The sequence below is a fragment of the Sphaeramia orbicularis genome, chromosome 13, assembly GCF_902148855.1.
Source record: "Sphaeramia orbicularis chromosome 13, fSphaOr1.1, whole genome shotgun sequence".
In the NCBI taxonomy this organism is placed as follows: Eukaryota; Metazoa; Chordata; class Actinopteri; order Kurtiformes; family Apogonidae; genus Sphaeramia; species Sphaeramia orbicularis.
Genome location: NC_043969.1, coordinates 40,107,701 through 40,120,897, shown reverse-complemented (window position 1 = coordinate 40,120,897; position 13,197 = coordinate 40,107,701). Strand labels below are relative to the sequence as shown.

The following is a 13,197-nucleotide window of genomic DNA, read 5'->3' as shown; positions in this document are numbered from 1 at the left end:
TTTTGACAAGAAATGAGAAAAATACACTTGGTAAGATTTAGATTTTGCCTTGCAGATGTACAGATTGTCATGTCATTGGACTTTTTTCACTGTTATTATTTTACTGGTCCGGCCCACTTTCGATCATACTGGGCTGAATGTGGCCCCTGAACTAAAATGAGTTTGACACCCCAGGTTTAAACACAGGATACAGTGTTGTCAGATTTTTTTTTTTTTTTGCAAAGTACACATTGTCCATATTCCACTTTCTCTAATATTAACATTTTAAGACAAAGTAACCAGCTCATTCTTCAGCTCCTTGTACTTGAGTTTCTGTTGAACATGCATGACTTCCTCCAGCTGCCTGATAAGCTCGGCCAGTGTCTCGGTATCGTGTTTCCCCCTCTCCAGAAGCTCGTAGCGGAGACTGGAGATGTCCTGTTTGATCTCCTTCAGCTCACCTGTTGAACAGTCGGTCAAACAGCGTCACAGAACAGTTGTAATGTGGTCGTGCAGACATGAAAAGCCTCGGATTCAGTTAACCTGCTTAACTCACCTTCGTTCACCTCGTCGTTGTCTTTATCTCTTTGTGCTTTCAAGACGTATCTTTTGATAAGTCGATTCATTATCTTCTGGAATAAAGAGGAAAGCACTTGAGCTGATTGTTCTTCTCATATCAGAACAGAACAAGTTAGAACATTTGATGATGTTTTTGACCATATGACTAACAAATCCTATCGGTACTATTAACATGAGGGCCAGATCCACAAACAATGCAGCAAGGTTACTATTATCACCACTTTTCCACCCACTATCTACTCTGTTTTGCTGACATATTCACACAATAACTAATCACAGTTATCACTAATGATATTCTGGCACACACACCTACAGGGTGGGGAAGCAAAATTTACAATGAACATGTAGTTGTTTTTTCTCAGCAGGCACTACGTCAATTGTTTTGAAACCAAACATATACTGATGTCATAATCATACCTAACACTATTATCCATACCTTTTCACAAACTTTTGCCCATATGAGTAATCAGGAAAGCAAACGTCAAAGAGTGTGTGATTTGCTGAATGCACTCGTCACACCAAAGGAGATTTCAAAAACAGTTGGAGTGTCCATAAGACTGTTTATAATGGAAAGAAGAGAATGACTATGAGCAAAACTATTAAGAGAAAGTCTGGAAGTGGAGGAAGCAACAAAAAAAACGTACCAAAGCTTTTATTAAAGCTCTCAAATCCAAAATCCTAAAGGATCCAACCAAATCCATGAGAAAAATGGCAATTGAACTTGAGGTAGACAACAAGAGCGTTAGAAATGCAGTAAAATATGATTTGAAGTTCAAATCTTACACAAGAACACCAAAACACTTGTTGACAACAGCAACAAATCCAACTTTAGCAATTTTTGGGAATCATGTTTATGACCGCCTTCTAGCCCAGATCTAAACCCTCGGGATTCTGCTATTTGGGGCGTTTTAGAACATGCTACCAATAGAACATCACACAGCAATGTTGACTTTCTTAAAGATACTATTAAAGAAGAATGGGAGAAGTCGTCACCCGAATATTTGAGGAACACTTGCGCAAGTTTCAGGAAGCGTGTGAAGGCAGTTATTGAGAAAGAAGGAGGACACATAGAATAAAAACATTTTCTATTATGGAAATTTTCTTGTGGCAAATAAATTCTCATGACTTTCGATAAACTAATTGGTCATACACTGTCTTTCAATCCCTGCCTCAAAATATTGTAAATTTTGCTTCCCCACCCTGTATAAAGTAAACCAGCTCTTATTTTGTACCTAAATCAACTTTTACTAGTATTTCAGACTTTTAATCCACATTTCAATGTTCAGATTGATCCATAATAAACTCTATCAATGTGACTCATCCTTGTCTGAAACATGTTTGATTAGTATCGTAATCCAACAATAATGCTGTTAACCCTGTAAAGCCTGAACCATTAAACCAGTGGTTTCCAACCTTTTTTGTCTCATAAACCCCATTTTAACATCACAAATTTCTGGCAAACCCAGACATTCAAAACAGAGACTTTTTTTTCTTTTTCTTTTGCTAAATCTAATTTGTTTTTGATCATGTAATAGTTTGCTATACTATGTTGCGAATAAATGAAAATTTTAGATGACATTTAGTCTATATAATGTATATTTTTATAGATGGAGGCAGAAAAGCCAGGTGTAGATTACTGCACAAAGTGAGAATTTTATTTTCCTTGATCAGAATATGTACAGTCAGTCCAGCTTGGATTTAAAAGGCTGCACATTAATACTGAAAAAACTAGAACTCAAACTATGAATTATGACGGAATTTCCGGTGATCCCATTTGAATTCCAGGCAACCTCACGTGAGGTCCCAACCCCAAGGTTAAAAAACACTGCATTAAATCATTGACAGAAAATTCCAGTTCATTGAAACTTGAGCCTTTATTGGTCCTTCTGAACAACCCCCCATTTTTTTTTTTTTTCAAATATCAATTCCTATGTATGAGTTTAAATTTTGTATCATATTTGATACATCAGGTCGCAATGCTCGAATATTAATTATTTTTGAACAAACAAAAACATAATATAACATAAACGTGTCTAATAAATTGGTAATTCCTTTTCAAAATCGGCAACGTTCTTCCTCCTTCCTCATTAATGACAGTCTTGTAGTGTCACTGGAAAGGCCTCTGGTGAATGAATTCCTCCCCCTGGTGGATTATCTGTGTATTGCATGTATCTAATTGTATACATCAGGTTTTTCAAGAAAAAATATCACACTGATCATGTAGAGGGCTTCAAAACTCCTGTATCAAACGTTTGACGTTATAGCAGTGTTTTTCAACCTTGGGGTTGGGGAATTCAAATGGGGTCGCCTGAAATTTCTAGTAATTGATAAACAAAAAAACAAAAAAACTTACTAATAAAAAAATATATGGTGAATTGAGGGAGACAATTACAATACATAAAAGACATGACAAACTTCAAAGCTGAAACTAAAGCACTGTGGTACTGTTTACCTGTCAAAGGTTCATTGTGGTCAGTTTCAGATGCTGCAGCTCAATCATAATTCATAATTTGAGTTATTGTTTTTTCAGTATTAATTTGCAGCCTCCTAAATAAAAGCTTGACTGAATGTACATATCCTGACCAAGGAAAATAAAATTAAAAAGCCTAAATGTAATCTAAAATTAATATTTATTTGCAACATAGTATAACAAACATTACATGATCAAAAACAAATTAATTTTAGCACAAAAAAAGTCTCATTTTCGAATGTCTGGTGTCACCAGAAATCTGTGATGTTAAAATGAGGTCACGAGCCAAAAAAGGTTGGAAACCACTGTGTTATAGGGTTAAAGGGTCACTGTCTTTATCTGGGATTTGGCAGAAATATTAGTTCTGATGTTGTGTTTTGGCGTCTCAGCTGACTTAAGTATCATCAGTTGACACCAAGTGCATCTTCAAACTCTAAAAAAGGCTGTGCGCATTTACACAGCAGCAGTGGCGTCACTTACAAACGAGTCAGTCAGGATTAGATCTGTAATTAATGTTTGTGTGTTCTGCAGCTTAGATTCCTGATGAATAAAATATAGTGCTCAATAAATGTAATGAATCACCCTAAGCTTCAAAGGGGGTGGTTTTTGGCCAAACATATGAATATTCCTTAATTTCCATATATTCTAATGGAACAGGTGCCTAAGATGCTATCTGCTTGGCAGCACAGTTGGTGTGAATTCCACCTTTTTGTGAATTACAGGCTATATTTTTGCATCAAAAGCTGAGGAATCCTTTTGTGGATTTATATACATCATTATTCATGAAGGAGTACATACTGTACATCATTGCATTTCCAGGTGGGATTTAAAGGGTAGTATTTCTAGTTTAGCACAAGTGGTTCCAGGCACAACAAACCCCGCCCCTCGTACATATTGTAGCTTATTTTGGCATCGATCCAGCTGACGTCATCATGTCTATGCATGTGCTAATGTCAGCATATCAATTGCCTCTATGTATGTGCCAAGTTTGAAGTAAATTGAAACAAAATGGATGTTTTTATAGACATTTGAATTTTGAGAGAAAAAAAAGATTGAAAAAATTCATTTAAAAAAATAACAGTTTTGCTGCTGGAGTGTTAACAAACAAAAAAACAAAGACACAAACTCCTTTGGGGGGCGGGGTAATAAAGAGTTTTGAAGTTCTACCAAAGATGTCAATGGATAGGACTGTAGAGATATGAGCTGAATTTATTTACACTAGTCACTTTTCCATTGGACATCTGCGCAAAACCTTACCGATATTCACTAAATGTCGAAGAAACAGAAGTGCGAAGTGTCGTTTTTTTCCATTAAATCACAAAGGCAATGATTTGTTTATTTATTACCGTGAGATGACACGAGAAGTCATTCCATAAACATGGTGACGAACGTAAATACGGTGTTGATTTATAGATATATTCATTATTATTATTATATATTACCCCTCTATCTCATACTAAATTAAAAAATGACATCAGGTTTTTTAATTCACCTGACTCTAATTGTGAAAAAAGGTCTTTCCATTGCAGTTTTGCGTGATATACCATTTGCGCCATGCCTGAAAAACCACCTCTTGCTCGCGCAAAAACTTTTAATCGAAAAATGAGAATTTTGGCAAAATTGTCATTTTTCCATTCGGTAAATTTTTATGCGCAAGTTATATTTGCGCAATTTGAGGGTCAATGGAAAAGCGACTAGTGATGGGCCAGGATATCTATGTGACCATTAGAGGGAGTAGTGAGTCACTCTGCTGGTCTCCTACGGTGATGAAAGCTAACACCTCAGAGCCTTTGAGCAAAGCATCAGAAAGTGACCAGTTAGAATAAGAACCAAAAAGAAACCAGTTTTAGATTGAAAGAACAGTGACAAAGTGATAAAAGCTACAAGAACTGTTGTTGTTTTCTCCATTGGACACAGCTCTAAATGAAAAGAATGGAGTTTGATGCTGAAATGGTAGCATTTCTTCCACACAGGTAAGTTTGATTATGAGGCTCACAAAGGCATGAAGTTATTATGGGATGTTATTATCTTTACTAAGTTGCTGTTTGTTGATCCACGGTTCAGACTGAACTGTGACAGTTCTGACTTTGTGGTTTTACTGTGGCTGTTTTCAGTCTAAAAACAGAGCGAAGCTAACAGAGCTATAATGTAAACTATCAGCTGATTGTATAGAAACTTCTTTACTTGGTGATGGGTCTGAGAAAATGAAGATTCCACACTTGGAACTTCCTGTTGCCTCAACTATAATAGAAAGAGAGAGAAAAAACCCAATTAATGCAGATTTAACACACAAATATACTGTATGTTCATACTCTTTTAGCTGTAACTTTTGAAGGAAACACAAGAAGACCCACTAAACCTGCATCAAACATATGTCAAAGTAAACTAAACGTGAGTACGTTATGGATTTCTTCTTCTAAACTCAGTCATTCTGTTGTTTTGCATCACTAACAGAATCTGTACCTTCTTAAGTTCCACCTCACAGTTAGAGTTTTCTCTGCTTTCATGTCGAGGTACATCCCAGAGAAATGTCTTCATCCTGGACAGAAGAGAGGCCACAGCCTTGGGACTGGGTACGAGGTTGAAGGGAACAGGCAGAGTTCCACCGTTCTCAAAGTACGAGAACCAAAGTTTGGCTCTGGCAAACTTCCACTCCACATCAGCGTCATCCTGCACATATGGACGAGAACATAAGAGGAGGTAAAAGACCGTTATTAATGTTTGACCTGAAATATTAACCATGTTTGAAATATGTCTTATTTTAATGCCAAAAATAACAATGGGATAAAATGACTTGTCAGTTTCTGCTAATTAGTGGTAAATCGTCAAAACTGTTTTCGCAAAGAAAAGTGTTTTATTATTATTGTTTGATCGTCATCATTTATCTCATTTTGTTTTAGAAAAAAATATTACACTTTAATTAGATTGAATGTGAAATACAAGGAAAATATTCAACTGTAGACTTGGATTATTCTTACACACACTCTGCCATTTCCACACGCTCTTGTAGTACACTTATGGCCAAAAGTTTTGAGAGTTAATCATAATTGTGATTTATTTGTCATTAAATTTCTTTGAAACCTATATAATACTTTTAATTTTCCCAAATTGTACTCTTTAATTATAACCTAGTTTTTAATACAAGTACGTGACTTTTATTTGTTTTACATTCTGGTTGTATTTTTAGATATTATTTATTTCTCCTATTATTATGTATCTATTTTATCAGTTTTAGTATATCTTAAATTCTATATCTATATATTTTCATTACTTTTATTATATCTTGTATTTTTACTTATATCCTTGTGCAGCACTTTGGGAACTTTGCATTGTTGTAAATGTGCTACAGAAATAAACTTAACCTTAACCTGGAAACAGTGGATTTTTTAAAGTTAGCACCAGATACTATTTATTTATTCTACAATTGTGTATCTATTTTGTCAGTTTTTGTAGATCTTAACTTCTATATCAATTTATTTTTTAGATATTTCTATTAGTTGTATTATATCTTGTATTTTTACCTATATCTTTTTACAGCACTTTGGGCACTTTGTGTTGTTATAATGTGCAATATAAATAAACTTGACCTTGACCTGGAAACAAATGGATTTTTTTAAGTTTTGCCAAAAAAAAACAAAAAACAAAAAAACACCTTTATTACCACATCATGTCATTCCCAAAATTTTTGGCCATGAGTGTACTGATACTGCCAAATCAGTTATTTCATTTAATATTGATTTTTCCTTTTTGTTTTCATTCATAAAACCTTAAGTATTTGTTAAAAGCAGTTTTCTAATTTTACAGGAAACTTGTCATTATCATTGATACTAACGTAAAGTTGCATCGTCTTTTGCAGTTCTCTAGTCTGGACAAAACAAAACAACTTAACATACAGTCACGGAAGAAATTATTAGACCCCCCCCCCCCCCTTGTTTTCTTCAATTTCTTGTTCATTTTAATGCCTGGTACAACTAAAGGTACATTTGTTTGGAGAAATATAATGATAACAACTAAAATAGCTCATGAGAATTTAATTTCGGAGCTGATATCTATCCATTTTCCATGTTTTCTTGATAAAATACAAAATCACTTCAGTTCTTGCATCAATATCTATGGTATTGTACTGCCAAAAACAGTGCTTTTAGACATTCCATGTTTTCTTTTCTCTGTTTTAGTCACATGATACACACAGGAGTTAGTACTTGATTGGATAACCACTGTTTTTGATGACTTTTGATGGTCTAATAATTTTTTCTACAACTATAAAGACAGATGAACCTGGTATAATTTCACTCCACTTTTAAAGACACACCTGTATTTCTTGGAAGGAGCTGTTAAACATTGCAATGAGCATATTCAGCAGAACGACGACCATGATGATGTTGTAGACGCCGTACAGGATGTAGCCGATGTTCTCTATGAATTTATGGTCGATGTTAATGACCACCGATTTCACTTCAGACAAGCCGAAGATGGCCCAAAATAAAGTCTTGAAACTCTCCTCAACCCTGTGAGAACATGAGAACAAGACTTAAAATCCTCATAGTACGGACTTTATCATGTTAATTCCGTCACATCTTCGGATCATTTCCATACTTACGTTGTAAAGGCATCGTTGTACTTGGCTCCGAGGTAGTATGAGTAAAGATTGAACATTCCCACCATGAACGCCACAAACACGGTTATGAAAATGACCAGGAATTTAAAGATGTCCTTCACCGTCCTTCCCAGAGAGATCTGCAGAGGCCCAAAGCTCTCATTTGCGGGCAGGATGTAGGCGATGCGCGAGAAACTGAGCACGACTGCGATTGCGTACAGGCCTTCGGATATAAGCTGCGGGTCTGAGGGCATCCAGTTGACTCGAGCTGAAAACACGTTTATTATTATGTCAGAATAAACATGAAAGACTCCTATGGGAGCCATAAAATCAAGATAGAAGAGTGAAAAATACTCACCTAGTTGGAAATACTGGATGTCAAATGGTAAAGTCACGTTGGACAAGTCGGCGTAGTGCTTGTAGTGCTTGTCCACATAACACTGGGCAGAATACGCATGCCAAAATGCCATTAATCTGGCAATGAAGGAAGTCATAAAAATGGTCAAAATGCTGAAATCGAGGAGGTTCCAGGGCTCGGAGATATATTCACGGATGTCTTGGGACCAAATGTCTCTACATTCCTCCCAGATCTTTCCTACAAGAAACAGATCACACGTTTAATCTCAATTTAACTAAATGCTTGCGATGTTTTTCTCTCAGTTGAAATGATGGATTGTAATTTGAAGAAATAATAAAACCGGCAAATAAGGCATGAAATAACCATCAATACTTATCACGCCGGTTTCAAAATTATATACTGGCAGTGCATATTTGTTATGTCCAAAGTCTTGCCTGCAGAGCAAACTGAAAACGTACCTTGGCCTTTGCGGAAAGTAATTGCCAGTGTGATTTATGAGAGTGCATGAGTGCTAAGAATACATAATTATCTTGGTGGGCAATTTTGTAGCACAATAGAGTTTGAGGGATTTACAGCTCCTCAATGACTTGTAATAGTCTTTGCCCTGTAAGCGTTACAGAGAGATGTAAATTCAGCAGTTTGGGAGCTTGACTGAAAGACGACAGGTATTGGTGTCACGGAGATAACGGATAAATTATTGGATATAATAAGGGAAAAGAACTGGCAGCTGTTAGTGGGTGTGTACGAGAGTGTAAAACTAGTGTTGTATAAAGTACCGGAAACTCACAAAGTTGAGTAGAAGTACAGTAGCCTGACTAGCCATCCGGTTTTCTCAGTGTATTCAATACTGAGAAAACAGTCTGGAATATTTGTGAAATATACACAATCTTTTCTCTACCGACCAATCACAAGTTTGGGGGGCAAGTGTTTGGCAATGCGTCATATGCACTGACTTCTTTTTGTCATGAGTCAAAGTTAGTTCCAAGTCCGCAAATCTCTATACAACTGTTTTCTGTTGTTTACTTGATTCAAAATAAGGATTGATTTACAGATTACCCCCGTATTCTTAAATTTCTCTGACAAAAGCGCCACGTGCATTTTACTTGTGATTGGTTTACTCGGCGCCTGTTAGTCCCGCCCTCATATTTGCAATTCCAGATGGATTTCTCATTGAGAAACATGGATGGCTGGTCAGGCTACAGGTACAGGCACCCTACCAAAAAATTACTTTGGTAGAAGTTCAAGTCACCAACTGAAATGCTACTAAAGTTTAAGTCTTAAAGTAGCTGAACTTACTGTACTTAAGTATATCTAGTAATCTACAATGAAATGTACTCAAGTAATGAAAAAAAATAGTGCAAGTAAATGTAAATAACAACCAAAGGTAGTCAAAATTTGGAATATTACACTGCTGCTCACATCAACCGATTGCCATCAGGTTGAGCGTGGACTGCCATTTGCACTTGTACATTACGAGATTAGGCCCACTGACAAATCAGCTTCCGGACTTTGTTGCATCAATGGTAATCTCAGTGGTGAAAACTCCAAATTTCCTTTAAGTTATTGTTGGTAATGAGTAACAATACTGTGCATTAAAAATGTGTCAGAGTAGAAGTTTACAACTGAGTTAGGAAATGTCGAGAAAAAATACTCAGTAAAGTACAAATTCTCCCAAAACATACTTGAGCACAGTAGTGAAGTATTAGTTCTTTGTTACTATGCAAGACTGTGTAAAACCTGGGGTGCCGATAAGGGGGGGCACACATGACAAATTCATGGGGCTCAGTGGAAATAGGTTAGAAGTTGTGAAAATTTCGTGTACGGTGTGCTGTATAAGAGAGGCATAGAAGTCGGGAGTCAGACGGTGAAAGAAAGTTAAGTTTCAGTTTTGTTTCCCACCTCCCATCTACATAGCCGCCCCCCCGGTTCGACAGATTGAGAAAATAGTTAATTTCTGGAGGGTCAACAACGATTATGCTTTCACGGGGCCCATAATTGGTAGCGGCGCCCCTTTGTAAAACAGAGAAGAAAGTACAAGGGAAAGTGTTTTTTAATTACCTATGACCCAAGATATGATGAGAATCTCCATCCACGTGAAGGGGGTGGTCTTCATACGAAACAACTGCAAAGGGTGATCGTGCAAGGTCATGTTCGGAAGCAGCGACGTTCCCTCGAATCGGTCAGCCGTGTTCAGAACCAGCAAGCACAGAAAGATGATGAAGGAAGCTGCATGGGCCACAAACTTCAGAAAAGGTCCACACAGGAGTTTCCCCATCTGAGAACAAAAATGTTATTTTCATCTGCCAAGTTGGTACTGTTCCAGTAATCACTCTCCCTTTATCTGCCAACAAATGATGGAAAATCAAGTGAACTGATGCCAAAGTCTCAACCATTCATGTGTTGTTTGTAGCTAACCTTACTTGTCGGCGCTATCCAGTAGATCAAGGCTAGGACGGGCAATCCAACAGCTACACCAAGGACAAGGAGGATTTTCACTGCCGTTGCTTGCTGTCGCACTCCAGATAAGTTCTCGTACCAGATTGAGAGGAGTTGCTGTTGGCAGTTCGGATGTGCCACAAACTAGGAAGAAAAAATTAGCATATGAGGATTCTTTCGCAAAATAAAAATGCAGGGTATCAAACATCAAACTGAATGTAAAAAGATGCAAAAGATCTGTCTTTCTTACCTTTTTCACTTCATATTTTATTGCCAGTTTTAACCTGATGAGATTCTGTCTTACGGAGGGTTTAAGGGTCGGGCAAGATTCGGTGTTGCCGTTTAAGACCGCCTCCACCTCTTCAGTATTCCGACACAGATCCAGGAGTCCCACCACGAAGTCTTTGCACTGCATGGACAGTTTCTTATAATCATTCTGTAACGAGGAAATGCAACAGAGGTATGACTGTAAACCACAAACTAACAACAACCCAACAGCTATCATTAAAGTCGTATTAGCATATTGTTAACGTACCCCATTACAAGTATAAGTCCTTTATTAAGAAACTTAAAATATGTATCAAAAAGAAAGCATAATTGATATGAGAAATGGAAGTTACTTTGCGGTAAAATGCTCCATGCCAGCATTTTAACTCTTTATCGGGCAAGTGACTATTTTTGGTAATTCCCGCTAACATTAAATATGGGTCCAATCCCATACCTTAGTGAGGTCAAGAAGCATGTTGGTGTCTATAAAACTATACAGTCATTCAGAGAGATTTTATAGAAATTTTGAAGCTAAATAGTAAATATGAGTGATTTTTGTCCTGTTATTGCATGTGTTTACTTTTTAGCAAGTGCTGCTCGGATGTTTAATGGTAAGAGGAGGGAGACTGTTGTCATGGGAACTGACAAGGAGGTAGATGACAATGTCCGATAACACACTCAGGTTGAAATTTTGAATTTCAGAGTTTTCTACTCAGTATTCTACTTTTACCAGTCTTTTGACACATTTTTCTACCTCTACTTTCATTCATTCATTCATTTTCTGAACCTGCTTTATCCTCATAGGGTTACAGGGGTCGCTAGAGCCAATCCCAGCTATTTATGGGCGAAGGCGGGGTACACCCTGGACATGTCACCAGTTCGTCACAGGGCTGACATTTCTATGTTTCATACTTCTACGTGTGTAATCAATGTGATTTCCTCTGATTTTTTCGTCCACTGTACCTTGAACTCTTTCTCAATGTTGGCCAGAACTGCCAGTTCATTGCTCAGCTCCAGAGCTGCCATCACTGGGTCCTCATTGGACAGGGACAGATATGCAGGACTGGCCAGACCTTTATATGCATTAATACGAGACTGAGAGTGGCTGAAAGAGTCCCGCTGCTGCTCGATGCATGTACTACACTGGCAGAAGTAGTCATGAGGACGATCTATCCGGGCCCCTTTCATTAGGAGTATGTGCACGATTTCATACTCGTGGCACTGGGAAGCGAGGATGATGGGAGTGATGTCATGGGAGAATCGAGTGCCATCTTCATCGTAGGCGAAGAAGTCATCATGTGCGTCTGCTTGACTGGGACTGTTCGTCAACATGTGACTGTCTGCAAACGCCTGATGGCTCAGGATTTCCTCCACTATACGGACATACCCTTTGCTTATCGCTAACAGCAGAGCGTCTCCAATTCTACCCAGATTTTTCTTCCTTAGTAGGAGCTTCGTCACCTCTAAGTGTTCATTAGCAACCGCCAGCTGCAGTGCATTCTGGCCCATGTAGTTCACACAGTTGAAATTAAAGTGGGGCAGCTCCTCCAGCAGACGCCTCACTTCTGGGATGTTGCCGTATTCTGCAGCGTCTAAAAACAGTTCCTCTGCGGTGGAAAGGCTGCAGGGGGACTGGGCGTGGAATAGGTAACCCGCGACCCGGAAGGCTTGTCTCCGAGGTTTGGCCATGGTCGTTACGCTCCCGTCATTACTCCATCTAAACACAGATTAACGCATTTCAGGTCAGGCAATACCAGAAATGTAGTGAAGAGAAGTTTTTGGACACCCCATGTATTTTCTAAATATTGCATTAAAAGGGTCATATTTTGCTTTTTTAAATGGAATTATGCATTTTAAATCATTTCCCTGTGGTCTACATAAACTGTAAATGCTATGCTTGGGTCTGAATTCTTCATAAATTCAGCTCCACAGGTCCATCTTCAACCCTATTTCTGAGTAATGACACCAGAAAGGTGGTTTTGAGCACTGGATTTGGAACATTGGATTTAAATGGCAAATGGACTGCACTTCTTTAGCACATTTTCTACACCTTCATGGTGTCCAAAGCACTTTCCAAAGCCACCAGGTCCAACTGGGAGTAATTTAAGCTTCAGGGTCTTCCATGGACACTTCGACATATGGACAGTCAGAGCCAGGATTCGAACCACCAACCCTTTGGTTATTGGAAAAGCCGCTCTACCTACTCTACCAACCCATTAATTTTCAAGTTTAAAATGTTACATTGGTAAATGTTTACTTTTTTATAACTTTTTTATTAAAAAAAAAAAAAAAAGCAAATATGCCATTATTTCAACAATAAAACAATAGAAATACATCATTTCTGCATACAAATCTAGTTTTGTTCACATACTCTTCCTGTAAAAACTACAGCTATATTTGATTTAATCATTAACACATTTTTTTTTAAATAAACAACTTTGCATTGTATTGTCACTTACAGTTTTTTTTATGTTGCAATTTTGCAACTTTTTGGTGTTAATTCTACAGTCA

At 37.6% G+C, this 13,197-nt stretch overlaps 1 protein-coding gene across 1 annotated transcript; it reads right to left on the bottom strand.

The window, feature by feature from the left end:
- Window positions 1–230: 230 nt before the first annotated feature.
- trpc6b (transient receptor potential cation channel, subfamily C, member 6b) lies at window positions 231–12,381 on the bottom strand. Its single transcript, XM_030152246.1, has 11 exons — window positions 11,650–12,381; window positions 10,670–10,855; window positions 10,399–10,563; window positions 10,042–10,258; window positions 7,984–8,220; window positions 7,629–7,893; window positions 7,341–7,536; window positions 5,492–5,698; window positions 5,213–5,269; window positions 536–611; window positions 231–440 (listed from the first exon to the last, which is right to left on the bottom strand). Exons 1-11 carry the CDS (start codon window positions 12,373–12,375, stop codon window positions 265–267), a joined length of 2,508 nt encoding a protein of 835 aa, XP_030008106.1. The 5' UTR covers window positions 12,376–12,381; the 3' UTR covers window positions 231–264.
- Window positions 12,382–13,197: the final 816 nt, after the last annotated feature.

Excerpts from the sequence above, each read along its gene's own strand:
- trpc6b (XM_030152246.1), bottom strand. The coding sequence starts at position 12,375 with ATGGCCAAACCTCGGAGACAAGCCTTCCGGGTCGCGGGTTACCTATTC. Across the intron at positions 10,856-11,649 it reads ACATTGAGAAAGAGTTCAAG|AATGATTATAAGAAACTGTC; the intron begins GTACAGTGGACG and ends TCCTCGTTACAG. Across the intron at positions 10,564-10,669 it reads TAAAATATGAAGTGAAAAAG|TTTGTGGCACATCCGAACTG; the intron begins GTAAGAAAGACA and ends TTTTCTTCCTAG.